The sequence below is a fragment of the Diplotaxodon limnothrissa genome, linkage group LG18, assembly GCF_057381915.1.
Source record: "Diplotaxodon limnothrissa isolate DT_005_m linkage group LG18, D_limnothrissa_male_GT1.1, whole genome shotgun sequence".
Classification (NCBI taxonomy): domain Eukaryota; kingdom Metazoa; phylum Chordata; class Actinopteri; order Cichliformes; family Cichlidae; genus Diplotaxodon; species Diplotaxodon limnothrissa.
Window position 1 is genome coordinate 21,466,273 of NC_140613.1, and position 20,880 is coordinate 21,487,152.

The 20,880-nt window shown below is 43.3% G+C and overlaps 1 protein-coding gene across 9 annotated transcripts in view; it reads right to left on the bottom strand.

The window, feature by feature from the left end:
• The window catches only part of LOC146613545 (myomegalin), a 48,295-nt gene that overhangs the window by 18,914 nt on the left and 8,501 nt on the right, over positions 1-20,880 (bottom strand). For 8 of the 9 annotated variants that reach the window (XM_085377450.1, XM_085377449.1, XM_085377452.1 and 5 more), the window contains exons 2-23: positions 20,437-20,513; positions 15,933-16,056; positions 15,683-15,837; positions 15,445-15,601; positions 13,762-13,815; positions 7,153-7,290; positions 6,934-7,053; positions 6,759-6,851; positions 6,431-6,655; positions 6,196-6,354; positions 5,952-6,059; positions 5,427-5,564; positions 4,937-5,116; positions 4,588-4,782; positions 4,300-4,482; positions 4,094-4,210; positions 3,929-4,009; positions 3,716-3,819; positions 3,456-3,598; positions 1,079-1,194; positions 799-974; positions 353-701 (exon numbers count right to left, since the gene is read on the bottom strand). In XM_085377450.1, coding sequence (XP_085233576.1) covers positions 353-701; positions 799-974; positions 1,079-1,194; positions 3,456-3,598; positions 3,716-3,819; positions 3,929-4,009; positions 4,094-4,210; positions 4,300-4,482; positions 4,588-4,782; positions 4,937-5,116; positions 5,427-5,564; positions 5,952-6,059; positions 6,196-6,354; positions 6,431-6,655; positions 6,759-6,851; positions 6,934-7,053; positions 7,153-7,290; positions 13,762-13,815; positions 15,445-15,601; positions 15,683-15,837; positions 15,933-16,056; positions 20,437-20,513 — 3,192 coding nt within the window. Of the gene's footprint in view, positions 1-352; positions 702-798; positions 975-1,078; positions 1,195-3,455; positions 3,599-3,715; positions 3,820-3,928; positions 4,010-4,093; positions 4,211-4,299; positions 4,483-4,587; positions 4,783-4,936; positions 5,117-5,426; positions 5,565-5,951; positions 6,060-6,195; positions 6,355-6,430; positions 6,656-6,758; positions 6,852-6,933; positions 7,054-7,152; positions 7,291-8,325; positions 9,767-13,761; positions 13,816-15,444; positions 15,602-15,682; positions 15,838-15,932; positions 16,057-20,436; positions 20,514-20,880 lie in introns of those variants that run through there. The other variant, XM_085377455.1, reaches the window with a different exon arrangement.

Here is a 20,880-nt window from a genome sequence, read left to right on the forward strand (position 1 = left end):
ACAAGACATTAACTGACTGTTTCTGATTCTTTTTTAAGAGCTACGTTTATATGTAAAACATGTCAATTAATATGATTACATTTAAACTTGTTAGTACAACTATTTAGTACACCTGGATTACTGATGATCCAATTATAAGCAGTATCAGACTAAATTAAATTTCACTAGTGACACTTTGTTGCCCTTCAATTGTTTCTAACATATTTTCCCATCTAAACTGTATATGTTACATTTAATGATCTGAGTACTGTTTCTGGTATTAAACTGTCTGGTCATTTTATTCTCTCTAACACTAAAGAGAATCACACTAAATCTGTAATAATGATCAGATAATGAGGGTATGATGTGTTACCGCTTCAGGTTGGTGTGTGACATGGTGAGATGTCAGTGTGCCCAGGTTCAGAGAGCATGGCCTCATGCAGTGCCTCTTCCCTGGCTCGTTGCTCAGACTAACACATGGAGGACCTCGCTTCCCCGCCGGCACCGGAGATGTTTCCAGTTCATCTTCTTCCTCAGTATCCTCTTCCTCCTCCTCCTCTTCTTCTTCTTCTTCTTCCTCCTCTTCTTCCTCCTCCTCTTCTTCTTCTTCCTGTTCTTCTTCTGGGCTCAGACTCTTCTCTGTGTTTGTCCCCACCACTCCAGCTCGTACTTGGTTTTCTTTCAGGGCCTGGTTCTCCCTTTGCAGCTTCTGCAGGGCACTCCTAGCAAAAGTCGAACAGAAGGACAAATAAGCATAATGGTGCCATCAAACACAGCACGATCAGGTAAACAATAAGTCATTTAAAGCAAATTACACACCTCATCTGAGCTACAGAGGTGTATCCATCCCTCTCCAGCTGTGACTTTATTTCTTCAAGCTCGAACTCGAGTGTCTTCTTTGCTTCATCGAGCTGCTTTACATCAGCTGTCTGGGACTGTGCCCCCCTCACCAGCCCTCGGGTCACACACTCAGGTCCTTGAGCCTTAACAGAAGCCTACAGAGTTAGAAATAATACTTCTTAGTTCTTACCCTTTAAGTCATGGGAGTAGGTGAGATGCTCTTAATGGTCACAGTGAAGTGTTAGTAAAAGCACTTTACCTGACCGGAGGTCAAACTTCTGGCATTCACGCTATCGTCATCCTCCTCTATGCTGTCTGTGAACTCCTCACTGCTGCCGTCTTCATCGTCTCCCTCTTCCTCCTCTGTGCTGAGCTCTGGAAACAAAATGACCATTTAGGGAAAGTATCCACTTGCTTTGGTTCTTTTCTTTAAATCTCAAACCCCCTGGTTTTCTCTCAGTCCTGTAGTTTTTAAGCCTCTCCCTCCTCGGCATCCACTCTATCCCATTCTTTCCACAGTCCTCTCTCTCTCTCCGCTGAATCACCACTTTGGAAGTCATGGGACTTAAGGGAAATGTTATGTCATAAGTTGCAAGCCAGCCAAAAAACCGGTGCACTCAGTAACAGTGTGTGTGTGAAGGCCACTTTAAACACCTAAAAATGACACAACTGTAGCAGATTTAGAGTAACGACTGTTTGCAGGGATTAAAGGAGGTTGTTGTGACCGAGTACTGCATGTTCTCTTCTCTGTTCTGTTTTTAATATTGTATACGCACTCACAGAGAGAGCAGGAACATCAGGAAAGTGACTGAAAAGAATTTCTAAGGGAAACTGTTTTACATAATAGGCCTTCGCACGCACTGCGCAGAGCTACATGTGAATCATAGGTGTGGGTTTGTGTCTAGAGTTGCTCACTGCATTGTGGGGACATATTAAAGGATTGTTTCATAGTCAGAGCAAGTTTAACGGGTGCTAATTATCAGAATGTGTCCACCTTTAATGAAGCATACAGCACTAAATGTCTCTGTGTTGTTGGCGAGAGGGCAGGAAACTCAGCAAAACTGCTGAGGCAATACTGATTGAGTAATGTGTCCCTGCAGGCTTGACTGGTGTAATGTGGCACCCTGTTTACACACTGTGACACTACATAATGTCACCACATATGAGGAAGGTGTAGGAAGAGGGACTTGAATTGTATTTTTATTCAAGCTAGATCGTGAGGACACTGAGTGACCCGCCACACGGGCTTTGTGTTTATGAATATCTCACTGGGCATTACAGTGGAAGCCATGCAAACATGAAAACCATGCCACACTATCATGCATGAGGGAGGAAGGACATGAAGGAAAATTAATTGGGACCGAGTTTGTGTCAAGAATACATGTTGCTGTTTGTTGCCTTTGTATTTATACATTAAACGTTCTAGCACGTGTTCATATGGTTTTAAATTTACACTTTAGGACAAAAAAAGGCAAAGTTGAGAGGCTGAGGAGGGCGGGTAAATAATATTTCTACTCTGGGTAAAGGCTCAGAGAGATGATATATACTGTGGGTTGCTCTGAGGGGAAAGACGGAAGGTATGTCAAGGAATAAGTGGAGGATTTCAGGTTTCCTAATTAAACACAATAAAGAGAAATCCATAACAGAAGTGCTTTTGACAAAAAGCCAGCACATGTTTATTTTTGATGCATTTAAAACACAAAAAAAGAAGAAGTAGAAGGAGCTTTGACGGTGATTCCATCTGTGAGGCTAGATGAAAAGATCGGGGGCACAAAATCCCTAGAAAATGTACTCTACCTCATATAAATAATTCATATGCAAGGTTTATTTCTGGTGTTCACATCTCCTGTCATTAATAGAGAGCACTGTCTAGACTGTAGATTATCCTATCTCTGTACAAAGCTGGATCTAGAAGCAGAGCTGCTAAAAATATGCATATCATATAAAATTACTACAACATAAAGCATCTGCCAGCTTATATCTAAAAGAACTAGCCTACTCTATCATGCATATCTATCAGAGCTAACACAGAACTAAAGGAAAGTACGAGGCCGTCTTTTTTGGATTTGTTTCCTGGGCCTTCGCTAAGCGTGCACAATCCTGCTGACAAACAGATGATATAAAACAAATGATGGATGGTGAGACGTTTCACTGTAAGGCATGAGCTTGAATTTCTCCACAAGACGTGACTTCACTGTGACAGTAAGGCTGGAAGAGCGACACCGGTGAGAGACAGTACACAGAAATGGCAATAGAGAACAATCGAGCTACAAAGCAATATGCAGGCAATCCTCAAAAAAAACAATATAAAAAACCCAACAGATTCACACCACACTCACAAAATATATTAATAAATTAAACTCTGAGTTGCACATTTTCACTTCATACCATTAAGAGGAGTGTTTGTGTTATTTGGACAAAGCTGCCTGCACACTGAGGGTCAGATTTTGGCTTTTTTAAAATATAGATCTCTTTCTCTTACTTCAGGAACGCAATGTTTCATAAACCTGACCGTCAGTGGTTGGAGACAGCTCCATCTCACATTTAGAGTGTCACTGAGTGGTGCTGTGGTCACACAGAGCATCAGGTGACAATGGTGCTTGCAGCCTTGGAGGCTGGACCCTGCCCGTTCCCACCTCCAAAGTCAGGCTGCTTTTTAGCTGCCCTGTCCAGTAGCAGGGCCGTGTTACGGGTCCGAGACAGGACCTCCTCCAGCTGTCTGCGGAGTGCCTGAACTGAATCCAACTCCATGTGGAGGGCCTGGATCTTCTCTGAGCTGCTGCAAAATCAAAAAGACCAGAACAAAATGGTGTTTTTGAAAACAAAAAAGAAAGGACAAAAAAAAAAGCTTTGCAGGAATCCAGAGCGTCACAAGACCTGCGTGGAATTTCCCTACCTGTCACTCTTATGAATGTGAGTGAGATTTTGGTATAACCTCTTCTCTGCCCTCAAGGCGTCATTCAGCTTGCTGTACTCTGATACCAGCTGCTCCAGCACATGCTGAATCACAGTGGCGGGGAGGGTTAAAAAGGAGTAAAGTGGTTATTTCCTAAGGAATACAAATGTCTAAACACTGTCTAAGCGACTCGAAATGAAGCAATAATCATACTTTGTGATCAGTGTTGTCTTTTGTGGCATCTCCTTCTGACTGCTGGTGAGCTAAAGACAAACGCAGAGCAGAGATCTCCTTCTGCAGAAAAAGAACCCAAAGATGTGACTTAAAGATTAAAAAACATGAAATTTTAGTGCATCAGCTCAAGAGCTTCACTGATACCTGAGCCTCTGCCTCCTTTTTCAGCACCAGCTGCATGTCTTCCTTCAGAGCCTTAATCTCTGCCTCGCTCTCCTTGGAAAACGGCTGCATGGCCTCTTCCTGGGCCTTCATCAGCTCCTGACAGTGTGATAAAGTAGCCTGTGAACACCAGGTGTACAGGATCTATAGAAAGACAAACAGCCAAGGGAAAATGTCGGAGCAAGTACCTTGATAAAAGCCTCCTTCTCTTTAAGGAGACTCTGCAGATGCTCCGTCTCTCCTCCCGTGTCTCTCTGCTTGTCCCATCTCAGTTCATGCAGCTCCTGCTCTCTTTCTGACAGCTGCTTGCGAAGCTCCTGTAGCTGGCCAGTCCGCTCACTGATCACTAAGGAAAGCCTGTAGGAGTAGTCCTGAGAGAGAAAGATCAGGTTACACTTTATCTTCCTGAACCGCCTTTTTGTACGGCCCAAACCTATAATCTACCAGCTGCACTTCAATGTCACGATGTCGCCCACCTGCAGATACTGGTCTTTGGAGCTGAGAGTGCTGAGCAGATCCTGGATCTGTGCTTGGTGTTCCTTAGACTGCCGGCTGCGGTCTCCCAAAAGCTCCTGGAAGAGTTTCTCTTTCAGAGCCAACCGAGCCTTCAGCTCCTCCACAACCTCAGTGGGACCGGCCTGAACTCTGGCGACGAGGGCAGCTGTGAGATCCTGCACACGCACAACACAACAAACAGAGCAATTAGTAAGAAACTGGTGAGACAGGTTTGTCGACATGGGATGGTTTTTCAAAGCTTTGAACATTTACACCGCAAACAACTGAGAATAATTGAAACAGAAAGCTGTTGTAAATGTCAGTGTGTACCTGAGCCTCCTGGCTGCGTGTCTGTAGTGCTGCTTGTAGCTGGGTTATGATGGTGTCTTTCTCTCTCAGGGAGTTTCTCTCCTTCTCGTCGCTCTGCTGCTTCAACCACTGGAGGTTCCTGTAGGCCTCTGCTGCCTGCTCCAGCTCCAGCTCTTTACCCCGCACCAAACCGTCAAGACTCTGGTGGTCACGATCACCAAAAATATATCAGTGCATAACTTTAGATACTGAGTAATATGTTTAATGCTATAAAACCTGAAGCATGAAATAACTGCCAGAAAAATTCAATTTTCTTGAAAATGGAGAGTTTACTGAGCGTTATGACAACTAAAAAAAATTCAGTTTATTCACAATTTATTAAATATGATGCACTTGGCTTATTGGTTCAAGCTTGTTTTAAACTGTGAGCTTTAATCTGCATAATATGTATGTTCTAGTGTTTCCACACCAAACAGTTCGGACATGATGATGCTGCGTGTCGCGAGCGTACCGTGATGGTCTCCTCGTTGTTGGACAGAATGCAGCGGAGTCTCTCCAGGTCTCGCTCCTTCTCTCTCAGAGCCAGCTGCAGCCTCCTCACCTGGCCCTCACGCTCCTCCACACAGTGGAACTTGTCATCGATGGATTGCTGCAGGCAGCGATGGAAAAGCATCCTCAACCTTCACCGTGTTCTTTGCACTTCATAGTTTTGTAGTTTACTGCATAAAATGTTTAGCTATGCAGTAGCTAACGCCGAGAGATTTAACACATGCTTTTCATCGTCACCTTTTTAATTCATATATTTCTTCCCACTGCAGTAAAATATTACTGCACACTGACCTTTTGGTGTGTGAGTCTGTATTGCTGTGTGCCCATGACTCTTGACTGATACTCGTTTGTGACTAAAAGCCTTCCCACTGTCCCGACAATGAATGCACATCAGTTTGTGAGGCGAATGTAACCGTGGCTAAAATGAGTTGTTTTCAGTATCTGCCACAAGTTTCAATCCCTGCTGTGAATCTGTGTGCTTGTTTACCTCCAGAGCTCTGTCTCTTTCTTTAATGCGCTCCCTCAGTTTCTCAAGCAGGGCGTCTCTTGGATTTGGTTTGGCGCTTCCTGTTGATTCCACCATCTCTGAGTACTCCTACAGATTAATATATTTTTAGATGGGCTAAAAAAGAAGTGTGTGTGTGCCTAATATATATATAAATATATATACTGTATGAATATACACAGTATATATATTATGTAAGCAGACTGTGTGGAATTGTGCATGTCACCTGCAACTGTTGCTCCTTGTCCTGCAGAGCGCTTTTGAGCTGTGCGACGCTCCGGTCTTTCTCCTGCGTCACAGCGTGTTTCTCTGCTTCGCTCTCTTTTAAAGCTGCTTCTTTGGCCTGAAGCTCAGTACGAAGTTTGTGAAGGGCGCAGCGCAGGTCCTGCAGTAGAAAGAAAGTATGTTAAACGTGCTGTGTAACATGTTAGGTTTACTCACACTGTCACAACCAGACTGACCTGATTGTGTTTTTCGGTGACCTCTCTGTGCTGCAGTGCCTCCTGTAGATCTGAGTTTAGTCTCTCCCTGAACCTCATCAGGTCATCGGCTTGCCTCTGGCTCTGTCTCAGACTCCTCTGGCTGGCCTCCAGCTCCAGTCCAAGAGAGAACAGGGAGCTCTGCACCCCGACCAGCTCGCCCTGCAGCTGAGCCAGCGCCAAGGACTCGCTAACTCCTGCCGGAGCCTGAAGAGAGGAACGACCACAGACCAAGGTCAAAAACACAACATGTTTTCACACTGAGGACAGCATTTACATTTTTGATTAAAAAACAGGTCAAAAGTTTCACCTTGCTTTGAGCAAGCTGGCTGTGATGAGCTATTTCCTGCAGCTTGCAAAGTGTGGTGTTCTGCCCTTCAATCAGCTGGTACAGCTCCTGGGCCTTAGAGCAGAATCAGCACATTTACAACAGGTTTACAAATCACGTCACAGCGATCCTTGATTAGGTACAAACAGACACACACCTCGCTGTCTTTGGTGCTGAGAGACTCTGTGAGGCCCTGAATGGTTCTTTCCTGACTCTGAGAGGCCTGGCGAAGCGAACGTAGCTCGCACTCCATCTCACTCAGCTTCTCCTGCAGCTTCTACAGACGGAGGCAGAAAGGTTAGGTTAGGCTGCCATCAGCCTGATGCACAATAAAAGAACATATCCAGCTGCTGTAATGTGTTTTAATGAGGATCACCATGTTGTTGGCCTCGCTCTCCTGGATTTTGGCCTGCAGGGATTGGACCTGGAGCTGGGCCTTCTGCAGCTCGCTGACACACTGACCGGCCGCACACTCATACTGGTTGAGCTGGCTCTGCTGCTCTTCAACAAGACTCTGGAAAAGGTTAAGACATCAGAGTTTAACCTTATAAAATCTATTCACAATATCTTTTAGCTGAATTATTTTTAGAAAACACATTTTTCTCAAATTCATAAAAAATAGAAAGCCTTCATAACCACCACAGCATATTACGTAATACTTTTTGTGCACAAGATACATAAACTCTGTTCATTCGTGTGTGTGCTATGACAAGGAAAGAACCACTCGAGTGGTTTATGAGCATCTGCATGCATGAGTGAGTTTACCCAAAGTGCTCTGTGCTCCTGCTACATACCAGCATATAAATGATTTCAACTTCAGGAAGAATATCACTATGTGTTTGCCGTTTGGGTGATGCAACTCAGAGTTTTCATATTAAGATAGAAGGTGGTCTTATCATGAAATAGTGTGACTTTAGTAGCCAACCAGTATTGAGATGACAGAGTGGTCTGACATCGCGTGGATCACTTTGCCTCAAGGGCTCTGAGTGAAAATAGGGCAGTAGTGGAGTCACTTTGTCTTAACGTCTCCCCATATCTAACCTAATTCACTGAGCACTCCCCGCTCAGTGATCACATGCTCGTAGTAAGGGAAAAACACAGGCTTCAGACAAATCCATACCCCCTACAAGGTATTACAGAGGAGTAAGAGAAATTAGACTTTTTTTATGTGTGCACACTCACGCACACAGACTAGCTAATTAGGCCATGCTACCCACACCTGACTGCTTGTGTAATGTATAGTGTTACCACACAACTAAACATGGCTGCACGCTACTGAAGCTCAGGTCCTTTGGGGTGAGAGCTAACTGCAGAGGCTGTGTGTAGCTGGATTATGTGGATAGTTAAGCTAAAATGTGGTGATAATGGTTTTGTGGGCAGACCGCGGTGTCAAACATCAAAGCCTGTCAGGCTGGTTCAGGCAGATTACTGCAGATGTAGCAAGTTTGCTCATCAAAGGCCAACTTCATTACTGTACCAAGCGCCGTCACTCTGCACTAATGAAATTCGTCTTTTCGCCGACATCCCCATTCCGATCAAGGTTTTGTACCTGGTGGGGAGGAGGAGGAGGATACTCTTTGTACAAATCTTCAAACAATTTCTCCAAGTCTGCCAGGTTCAGATCCTGATCCAGCCCAGTGTCCACTCTGATCAGAGGGGTATCCAGCTCAGGTGTTGGCGTGTGATTGTATCTTTCTCCGTTTGGGCTTCCATAAGGCATTCCCATAACGGGATCGGTAAAGGACAACCTTGTGCCCCCGTTGCTGGAGCTTCGTCTGAGAAAGACTGGGAGCTTGCTCCCTTTTGTGCTCCGGACTGGCCGGTAGACAGCACAGCTTTGCAGCAAAGAGAGGGCTAGAGAGAAAGTGCGTCTAGGAGAGGCTTGGCCAAGTGGAGCTCCCATGTGCTCCTCAGAGAGGGAGTCAGATATCTGGTCTTCGATTGCATCCACTGGGGAGCTCAGGGATCCATCTGTTATGGCTCCAGGCTGAATATATTCCTCAGCTGCCTCCAGGGATGCTACAGAGGGGCTTGAGCTGGCTCGCCCAGCTAAAGTGCGATCACTATCTGAGGTCCTCGAGGGGTCCTGAGATCCAGGAACTAGAGTCTGAGAGGAGGTGATGTCTTCTGAATCTTCCATATTTTTCATCTCTCCTTCTCCACCTGCACCACCTCCAGTCACACTTCCCCCAACCACACTGGCTGAATATCTGGTTGATGGCCCACAAGAAATACTCCGGGCCAACTTTCTGGGCACCTTACAGACAGCTTCATAATCAGAGTCTGCCACCCGCCAATAAGAACATCCCCGGCACCTTCTGGGAGTGCTGGGCGTACACCGTTGTGAGCCTTCAACTGCAACCTCTGACCCTTTAGCAGCAGGACATTGAGGATGGTGGTGATGTTGGCAGTCCAGGCTGTCATCTGCCCAGGACTCATACAAAGAGTAGACTAAATCCTCCTGGAGCAGGGCGCAATACTTTGCATGAGTTAGCCCTGAAATATCCACCATCCCATCCCCTGGTCCGTCATCACTTCCACTTAATGTTACAGCCCCTTCATCTGAATTGGTTTTCCGATAGAGCCCGCTGATGCACTGCCTCAGTCGATGCTTCTCCTGCAGGAGCCGCTGCAACCTCTCGATGGACAGGGCCTCCACACGAGCGATGACTGTGTCGAAGCGGTACATGCGGTCCAGCATGAAGGTGCACTTGGAGCAGGCAAACTCTCCTCTGCCATCCCGGGTCAGCTCGTGCCCCACAGCATAAGAGAGCAGCACGTGCAGGTTGAGTTTGGCAGCAGGATGGAAGATCCATTTTCGCTGGTTGCCACAGAGCTCCCGTCCACAAATACGACACACCTCCTTCATCTTGAGATCAAACATTACACAGTATTATAGTTATCAGGGAGGAGCAGAACATCTTATTTACTCTAACATGAGGATGTGAGGAAACATGGATCCTCAGAATGACTGCGCTGCTTTATAAACAGCAAGAAGAGTCCAGCTTCAGAGCAAGCACTGATGTCAATAACATAAACAGGACAGTGTAATGCTCCTAATTGAACCGAGTCCATGCTATGACTTCTAAGTCCATGATAAATTAAAGGAGGTAGACAAAAAAGAGCTTGTAAGATCAGTTTATACTGTAGCTGTGATCCAAAGACATCCAGGATCCCCGTTCATCTGATGGAGGGGCAGGTGAATCGCAATGGCGCACACTGGTCAGGTAATGTCTCGTGAATCAGACGCAGTATTTATCTTTAAAGTGTCCTCACGCTGTCAAAAAAACAAACATCGTATCTCGCATTTCCCAACACAGCCGCACGTGCCTCTGCACCATCACGGAGGCGCGAGCCGCTCCGAACGACGACAGGTTCATCGTGACCGGGAAGCGACGGGATCTACTGCCCAGTACGCGGAAACCGAGCAGTAACAGGCGTCCGAGGACGATCCTCTGACTCTTCCGGCGGCGTCTGTGTCCCAAACAAAGGCTGTCTGTTCATCTCAGAGCTGTTACAGCAGCTACAGGCAGAGATACGACACACCGGACTCCAGTCGGATGTCCTCCAGTCAGATAACGAAGCGCCTGCCCGAACCAGACCTGCAGCGTCGGAGCGCACCATTCAGGGAAAACGAGGGGGAGTTGAGAAGCCCGGTGAAGACGTTCAGAGATGCTCGCAGTTTAACTCCCGCTGAGATACCGGTTCAAAACATAGACACTTTCGTTTTAAAACGCATATTTAAATTCATCCCTAAATAACATCTCCTCTATTTTGGGTTTATTTGTAAACAGGAAAGAGAGTCGCTCCCCCGGGTGTCTGCTACTTCCTCCTACCCGGTTTGCTAAGCTCCGTCCGCCTGACTGAACAGGTGAAAAGCCCAGTAGCATGACGCTAAACTATAAAATTAAACGTCTCCAAGTTATATTTGTTTTATACAATTCACATTAGCTGTATTAGCATGGTCGCATGCTAACCCTTAAAGTGGGTTTTTATTGAGGATGAATGAAAAAGAACAACAGTGCACACATTTATATTAAACAGCTGCATTTTATAAAATAAAATATAATATTATCTAATAACCAGTTGAATTATCAGCGAAGGCAAGTCAACCTGGGGACTCAAATCACTCCAGACATTCATAAATATTATGACACAGCCCATCTCTCTCTCGCTCTCTCTCTCGCTCTGTCACACGCGCGCGCGCGCGCACACACACACACGGGCGCGCGCGAAACTATTGTACATTTCTTTAAGCATTAATAATTTAGAATTAACAAGACCACTACACGCAATTATAAACTAAAGAAAAGACATCCGAGGTTAATAAATGTATGCTCTGTTTCTTCCAGAGTCCCCTTCCTGACCTTTATTCCTTCCGTCGTCAGGCAGACGCTTTGCAGAGTAAAAATAGAAGATATCACATACTAATCAATAAATACAGATAACAGAAAACACCTGTGTTGCAATGAGCCAGCGATGCTGCATATGAAAATAAACTCTTAATAGAGTTTTTTATCAGAAATCAAATTGTGTGTCATTAACTAAATTAATAATTTATTAATTAATAATAATAATAATAATAATAATAATAATAATAATAATAATAATAATAATAACAATAGATACACTGACACACTTAAAAACACAATTAACTGCCCTGCTATTAACAAACGTATCAAACATCATTATATGATTATAACACAATTGCCATGGTGACTTTAGTCTGTAAATAGTGTCATGTTAGACCAGCACAATATTATTACAATTATTTTCTGTTGCCATGGTGCTGATATTTCAACAATGGTTGGACTGTAATGACCAAACAACCAGAGCTTTATCCTGCATTTGACCATGTAAGTTCAGCTCTGCAGCGGCTATGATTTTTGTTTGCCCGAGGGTGCACAAACAGATGGTCACACTGTGAGTTCCAAGCAGATATATGCAGTGTGAAGCCTGCCGTGTACCATTTTTCTCTCTGAAAGCAGCCGTACTGCGTCAGAGCAGAGAATGAGACTGGAAATCCTCACTAAAGTGCGCTTCAAAGTCTTTGATTGCTGATTTTGTGAAGACTAATTGCTGAACCTGAGTCATTTTCTCTAAAATTAGGTTTAGCTGCAGAGGGCCATATGCGGGAAGGATGCAACCGAAAATGTTTTTCTTTCAGATTTAATGAGAACTCGAATGCTCATAACTACTATGAAACGTCTCGCTTTTTAACTGCTTCAGAGGTCTACACTTATGCATGTTATTCCTGACAAAGAGATCCTGGAAATAAATATGTTACAAGGTTTCAGATTATATTCATGTCCAGCCTGCTGTTCTCTGCAGACAATTATTGGCTAAGTGTCTGTGTTGTCCGGGGAGCTAATTATGAGCTCTTATGGCAGGTGTCTGTCTGAAACAACACAACCTGATATCAGTGTCGGGGGTCACCGAGCACTCAAAGGTCAATCTGACCTATCGATATTTTGGCTGAAACCAGAACTGCTAAACTGCTAACCAGTGAGACGCCTGCATGCACACACGTACGTGAAGGATGGCTCCTCATGGAAACGTGCGCACACACACACACAAACCCAGTTAAATTCATTCTTACATGCTCTCTTCTGATGTTTGTGAGGACATGTAAACAAAGCTGTGGTAAGAACACACAACAACAGTTTCTTCCACTGATTTAGAAACCAATTCAGCAATACGGAAGAGGCATATAATATATATAGCATGTATTATATACAGTTGCACATATATACTGTACTTATACTTCAAAAACAATCATCTTCTTCTGATTTTGCAAAGTCAAACAGCCTCATGAAAATTTGAATATCAGCTTTTAAACACATGAGCAGTCTGAATCCAGCTAACAATTTTCATATATACCACGTGCCACACTCAGAGGGTTGCTGATCATATGCAAATTCCACTGTTACCCTAGTAACTAAATGCTGTGCCGTAGCGCAGCTGCCATTGCTGCCTCAGCTTTTTTTCCCCTTTCACTGCACACTGACCGAGGCACACACTCACTCATACACACATGCTTTTACCCATACGTGTGTCCCGTCTGAAATCTGAACAGAGAGCCTGCCTAACAAGTACATTTGCATCCTTCATTCAGAAATGATTTACAAGTTAAAACGCCTGCACAGCCTCCCTGAAAACAAAACTCGCCTGACAACAAATATGTTTGCAGCAAATGCTGACAAATTCAAATACAGAGAAGCACCGCTGCACAGGTTCAGTAAGGCTAAACACACACTGTGTTCTTAAGTATTAATCCCTACAAGATCTCTACTCAACAGGGTAGAGATTCTGTCCAGGTTACAGTGAGTTGCTGTTCAAGTAATAGTCCCTCTCCATTCGTAGTTTCATCATGCATCAGGAGAGAAGTGTGCCCTTGAGGATGTCACTGCAGCTGAAGCCTGTAAATGTAATGAGATTCTGGCACTTCTCGTGATGAGATAAGCCCCCAGTAAGATGGCTCTCGCTACCACTAGAATCCTTAAGCAATACACTATATATTACAGCCTCAAAAAGCAAAGTAGTTTTCTTTTTTCTGCCTCATGGTCCCTTTCTTCTACACAAATGTAGTTTCAGCTTAGTTTCAGAGTATTTTACTTATTTTTACTCATGATATTGTTATGAGCTCGCTCTTTGAGCTTGGTTATGAGGATGTCTTGCTGCTATTTTACCTTTTTCAGTGATAAAATCGGGTAAAATGTGGTCCTATACCACAAACACACTCACACTGTACGCACTGTAAAAATTCTTAAATACTATAGATCATTTCTTATTGCCTACAAATAATTTAGCTGTGTGTCTGTGCTAGTCATATCAATGCAATGTGTCACTTGTCCATAAGGAGGCAGAGTCTATCAAAATATTCTTCACTCAGTCTGCTGTGTGAAACCGCTCTCACACTTTGGATAGAACATAACAGCTGAAAGCTAATGATCCAGCACCGTTTTAAATACTAAAATCCACATACCTGCATCTCCTGCTCGATGCGCAGCCTCTCTTGACCAAGTTCCTCCTGATAGAACTGTGTAAAAGAAAACAGAGGTTAAAATTATCAAGAGAAAAAACTAATAGCTCCAGCCAATCCAGGAATACACACAGAAAAAAGAAAGGAGAATTTTGCATCTAATATATTTCTATATTATATTATTTTGTATTTGTGACACTGTTTTAATCATATCCATGTGTTTAAGTGTTATTTGGTGCATGCAGCAGCTCTTGCAATCTACATGAATAGCTGGTAAAATATGGCTGAGGCATGAACACATGCTGCTTTAAGGATGTCTTTCTAGAACAGAAGTCTGGCCAGAGGAGACATGGTGGTCCAGAGGAATGCAGTAACATTAGACGGCTTATATAAAGTATCCATGGTTTTGCATTTCACACATGCACCTCAGGGTCCATTATAATATAATATATAATATACTGCTCCAAAAATACATAAAATATGTAATAAAATAAAGGAACACATTTTAATCAGCATAAATCATCAACTCAGTTAAGCTTCTAGGATATTGATGTGGTCATTTAAGTAACCGAGGGGTTGTTAAGCAGTTTCAATTCCTTTGGTCTTAAAGGAATTAACCATAATTGCACTGGAGGGACAACAATGAGACACCCACCCCCAAATGATTTTACAGGTGGAGGCCACTGACATCATCTTTTCTGACGTTTATCACTAGTTTTGCATTGGCTAAAGTCATTAACATAAGGTGATACCTGGACACCGCGAGGATGGAAGGTTTGCTGTGTCTCTCAGCACAGTCTCAGGAGCATGCAGGAGATATACAGTTATTCTAGGAGAGCTGCACAGGGCTGTAGAAGGTCTTTAACCAATCAGCAGGACTGGTATCTGCTCCTTTGTGCAAGGAGAAATGGGATGAGCACTGTCAGAGCTAGAAAAAGACTTCTAGCAGGCCACTGGTGTGGCCTCTACAGGGTAGGCAACAGCCCCCTGACTGCCATTAGGTATTGATGAAATCCTTGTACCCATTGTCAGGCCCTACGCTGGTGCAGTGGGTCTTGGGTTCCTACCGGTGCATGACAATGCCCTGCCTCATGTAGTGAGGGTATGCAGGCAGTTCCTGGAAGATGAAGGAATTGATACGCTTGACTGGCCCCCACACTCACGTGATCTAAATCCAGTAGACCACCTCTGGGACATTATGCTTTGGTCTGTATGATGCTGCCAGGTTGCACTTCAGACTGCCCAGGAGCTCAGTGATGCCTTTGTGCAGATCTGGGTCGAGATGCCCCACAGACACCACCTGTCATCTCATTAAGAGCATGTCCTGATGTTGTCAGGCATGCATACAACCACTTGGGGGTCAAACAAACGACTGAGTACCACTTTGAGTTGTCGTAATGAAATTTGGCAAAATTTCGAGGATGAACCTGTCACATAAATTTTGCACTTTTTCACTGTGTCTTTGAAATCAGACCTCTGCAGGTTGATAACTTTCATTTCTATCATCTTTTCCATCATGGCATCTTTTCATTCTTAAAACATTACCCAGTCCAGGTCATGATAGATATCCAGCATGTTTTTCTCCATCTGAGATGTGTCTTCAAAGTGTTCCTTTAATTTCAGTAAGAAATTTAAGACCTGGCTTCAGAGGGGGTTTTTTTAATGTAAAATTTAACTCATATGTACCTCAACATCCTTGTCCTTCTGCAGCAGGGAATTAGATAGCTCATGAACTTGTCCCTCCAGCTCTTCCACCCTGAGTGTGAGTGTTGTCTTCTCTCCACACAGCTCAGTGATGCGGACCTCCTTAGTGCGAAGCTCTTTAGTTAGCTCCTCTATTAACCTGAAAGCAGAAAGAGAACCAGTCAGTGACATAGAAGGATGGATTTCTTCTCATGTTCTCCAGAACTGAGTAGTTTCTTACCTGTCTTTGTTGTTAGATGGTGACAGGATATTTGGAGGCCTTTCATCCTCTGGGATTTCCTCCATCGTGGCATCTAAGGAGAGGAGGGAAGCATGGGATTGTGATCCAGCCAGCGAGGCCATTCGTTCGGCCTCGCTGCGAGCCAGCTGGGCCTCCTGAAAGAAACATGCACCAAAGCAGTTAAGATTTGGGAAGATTGGCCACTATCACAGAGTATCCCCAAGTGTCAGTATTACAGCAGCAGACCAACCTCCTGCAGGAGCTGAATCTTTGCCTCAAGCACCTGCTGCATGTGGTCAATTTCCTGCTGTCTCTCTTGACACCGTCTCTGTAGCTCTGCCTCATTGTGATTGGTCAGGCTCTCTGCTGTTGTGCTGAAGAAGAAAAGGACATCACAGTCTAATCACAAAATCAATCAGATAGCAGATAGCCCACTGTATATGAGGTTTGGACTCCAATAACCAGGTCATTTGGATCTGGTCAAAATAAATTGAATAAACTGTCATAGTTTAAAATGCAGGGTACATCCAAGTCATCCCTCTCCTGCAATGCTAACACAGTCAGGCTTAAAACAATCAGGCTTACAACACATATTATATATGTTATCATGCAAAAAGGCCTAATAAAATATCTAATCTTACACTTTGAATTGAGTAGCAGCTTATTTAATAAGAGATTTAAAACCCCAGCAGCAGTTTACACACAGATCTAAATGTTGTCCGGGGGGTGTCATTTTTAGAGCATGAGGGAAATATTAGTGAGAGCCAAGACATAATATGATGTCATAGGTTTTCTGTCTGCTACATTGCTCATGGGATTTCCTTAGCCCCTTCCACTAATAGCAGAGATTAAGTAGCACACCACCCGTGGTGTTTATTGTCATAGAAGGGATGATCTCATAATATAAAAGGGTTGATATTTGTAGGGTTGTGCATGAAAAGCAGAATTTTATCCCTTTTATTAGTAGCCTGGACTTTCACCGTTAACTAGAGGCTTGTATCGTAAGGATGTCAATTTGCTGTACCTGCTGTTACCTGCAGATGTGTGCGATAAAATACTTAGCTGACACACTCAGCTGAAGGTAAACGTCCACCAAACATGAACAATTTAAACTTTAATCTGAAATTTCTCACACACGCCCTGATACTTTATATTTCTGTGCCAGCACATTTGGTGTGTCATGCGACGTCTGACTCCTTTGGACTCCAGCTGTGCAAGCATCTCTCTATATCACTTAGTGAGTCAACAGCGGTATCCCAGAATTCCTGCTCCCAGAATGGCACACGCCACCCTGACGCCACGAGTCCTCTTCTGGACCCTGTCTACATACATTTTTAACTTTATCCACCACATGCAGCAGCTCAGATAACTGGGATATTCTGAACCCATCTGAGCAACGTAAGTGTCTCATGGACAAGTGTCCTTTATGTCAAGTGGACATTCAGGCTGTTCAGACAGCCCACACATCTCTTTTATAATCTTGGTGGGTCAACAACTACCATAAAACTGTTGCAACATATGCTGTACAACCAGACATAATGATGATTAAAAAATACACAAGTATGCCTCAGTTTTTCTACATGATAATAAAAAAATTCTACTGCAGTAAATTAAAGAAATCTGCCAGCGTGAGAAAAAGAATGCACACGCTGCAGAACTCCAGATTCCTTATTTACTGAGCGCACCTGTTCTTCATCAGACAATGAAACACCAAACAGCACCCTCGTAAATCACCTGTGAATGGTCACATGACCAATTACATCCAATCAAAAATCAGTTCTTATATAGGACAAACAATGCTATGGTTGGTGTTTCATGTCTGATGAAGAGCAGCTGGGCTCGAAAAGCTGTTCCATGCAATAAATTAGGACTCTAGAGTTCTGCACTCTGTTTTACCTTTGTCCCATTTTTTGGGCTCTGCACCTGCCCCATAGGATGAGGAGGATGTGAATGGATTGTTTTTTGGTCTCTCTAAGAAATCAATGTGTAAAATTACAGGGAAAAGTTCTGGAAGCTCATTCCCCAGAATATCCTCTAATTATAAAACAAAATGCTTTTGTTAATTCACAGAAAATGCCCTATTTTTTTTCGTACTGTCTGACCCATAGTAAAAACATTAAAATCCTATAGTAGATACTGAAAAAACAGAAACTTTTCTGGCATTGAATTGTTCATCTGATCCTTAATTACTATCTATAAAAGGCCATTTGAGAAATCTTTACCAAGAGCAAAAGTTGTAAAACCTATTGAAGTGTAGTTAAAACTCCAAAATGTATGCTTTCTTTCACACTGGATTTGTCAGGTGCTGGATCTGTGACCCAGCGTTTTGTGTTATTTTATACTGTTGACTTCTTATGTTAATATTCATGTGCTATTCTTAAGTTGAGGTAGAGTTCTAGTATTATTACTGGTTTGTCTTGGTTGAGTTTTAGTCTGGTTTATGTTTTTTCTATTCTTCCTCGTCTATGTAGCTTCCCCTTGTGTCTCTCTCCTCTGTGTCCCTCTCCCTCTCTCGCTCCCTCTGTCTCTTGTGTCAAGTTTGCGTGTCCCAATTCATGTCTCTCCATGCTTCCCGTTTTATTTTGAAAGTCTTGTTTCTATGTTCAGTGTGCTTAGTTTTACTTTTCCCTGTTGGGTCATAATCATTGGTGTCAGCTGTGTCTCCCCAGGTGTTTCCACTTCCCTCTTTTCCCTCCTGTGTATTTAAGTCCTCTGTCTCTCTCTGTTGGTGTGTCTGTTTTCCATTCCCTATGTCATGGTGGATCTCAGGTACCTTATGATTCTGGTCAGGTTATGTTCATGTTTTATATTCACAGTTTTTCTTGTCATAGTTACTCTCATACACCTGCTCAGAATCATGTTTTCCTTGTCATAGTTTTGTACAGCCTAGCTTTTCCCAGTTTAGGTTTTAGTTTTAGTTTTGCCCTGGTTCGTTTTTGCCTTGTTTTGTATTCATGTTTTTGGCCAAATAAAAAGCTTGTTTTTTTGTTAAGATTCAGTTCCATCTCCTTCTATGTCTGCACTTGGGTCCACTCCACTAACACAATGGCTGCTCAGCCATGACAGGATTGGGCTCTTTGTCATGCTGATGGTCCCTGAGCCCGATGTTTGACACCCATGCTTTCAATGTTACTCTTACACCACTATTTAATCTCAACATATCCCAGCAAAATCCCAACCTTCAGTTCTTTAATTGTTTAATTCCACAGGGACACAAGATAAAGTGGTCACAAATAGGGATGGGTACCGGTGGGTTCTGACATAAACGGTAGTAACCAGACCGAAAAGCAGCGCACATTTCGGTGCTTTATTTCGGTGCTTTTTTTTCCTGAGCTGTGATACACTTCTAGCCAATCATTTTACGTTTCCGAGGATAGTAGGCGGGTCCAGGTACGTACGTTCTTTTAGAGCAGAGCTACAGATTAAAAATGTCCAAGGCGAAGCGGTCAAAAGTCTGGCTGTACTTCACAGCAAAATATGCAAACTCAGCAGCCTGCAACAAGTGCTTTAAGCTGATACTGTGATACTGTCAAAGGAGGTAACACCTCAAATCCGATGAAACACCTGGCGATGCATAGCGTTTTTTTTAAAAGCCCAGAAATGCGCCGTATGATAGCTTGCTGCGAGACCTCACACCGAGCACATCTACTGTGCGTGGGTTGCCTGTTATCGGACCCGGAGTTAGCAACATCCCCCAAAAACCCCGAAGAGGAGAGTCTTGGCCCCTAGCCCTGTCAGTGTAGCAGAAATGATGATGGCAGCAGCAGCCGTTCTTCTCTGAGTCAGTAGCTTAATGTTGTTCGTGTGTAATTTACGTTGAGTAGGCTAACCACGTTATTACATTAATGCATGTAAGGTGAACTAGCAAACCTCATCATAGCTACATGCGGCTGTCTTCTTGTTTGATGGCAGATACTCCCTGCACCCTGGCCAAAAAGGCTAAAATGACCAAAGAAAAAGTGGAAAACAGTTAAACATGACAGGTTTTGGACAAAGTTTGTGTTTTTTCCATTGATTAAGCACTGCTTCCAGCCAAGAGTGATACCATATGTGCCCTATAGCTGCAGAAAAGGCTAACATTGATATCTTTTTACAAAAAAACAGCTGAACATGAGAGATTTTTGGACCAATTTTGTGTTCTCCATTCTTTAAGCACCGGTTTGAGCACCGTTTGAGCACCGGCACCGTTTCAAAAGTACCGATTTGGCACCGGTATCGGATAAAACCTAAACGATACCCATCCCTAGACACAAATGAGAACACATATTTAAAGGTTAATGATCTACGCTTTGGCTTACTGTGTGTGTGTGTGTGTGTGTGTGTGTGTGTGTGTGTGTGTGTGTGTGTGTGTGTGTGTGTGTGTGTGTGTGTGTGTGTGTGTCTACCAGCAGCTGCATGGCATATGAGCTTTTAGTCATATGAAGTGTTACCATAGTTAAGACAGGACCATGTAGAGCATTACATTTATTATCCAGCAAGAACACCACTTCATGAAAGCCAAATCAGAAAAGAAAGTTAACCAAGTGCTGTGGTAATGTGTACATCAGTGAAAGAAAAGAGAAAAGACCACAGAAGAAGAAATGCAATAGAGATTATTAATAATCACAGAACATGTCTGAAGAATATTTCAACTTGATTGTTATTGATCTTTAGTTTCCAATTGGCGTTGCATCTGTCTAATTGTTATAATCTGTTAGTAGTATTTACCTTATTGTACTTTAACAACTAATTCTGATGAATATTTGTGGACTTACAGGGCTTTGTCCAAAAGGTCCTGTTTCTCCTGAAGCTCCTGCTTCAAGCTCTCTACTTCCACCTTCAGCTCGATGTTCTGCAACAGATGAAGAGCATCAAGATAATCAGTTAACACATCGTGTTATCTTAAAACAAGCTCACTCCTCGGTGCACCACCTCCTCTGCCTTATCTTAAAAATAAAACATGTGTGAGGCATAAAGAATAAAAACTAAATCATGTGAAATCTTTCATCAGTAATAAAAAATTGATTTGAGCTTCATTATTGTTAATCTACTAATAAAATAAATAAATAAATAAAACCCTCCTCATGTGGCCTTAGTTGCTAAGTAACCGTGGTACCTACAGCAAAACATGTGACATTTTTTAGATTCTTATTTACGGCGCGGTGAAAACAAAAAACAGTTGTGGTTCCTTGACTAATATTCACAGTTTTATGGCTTCT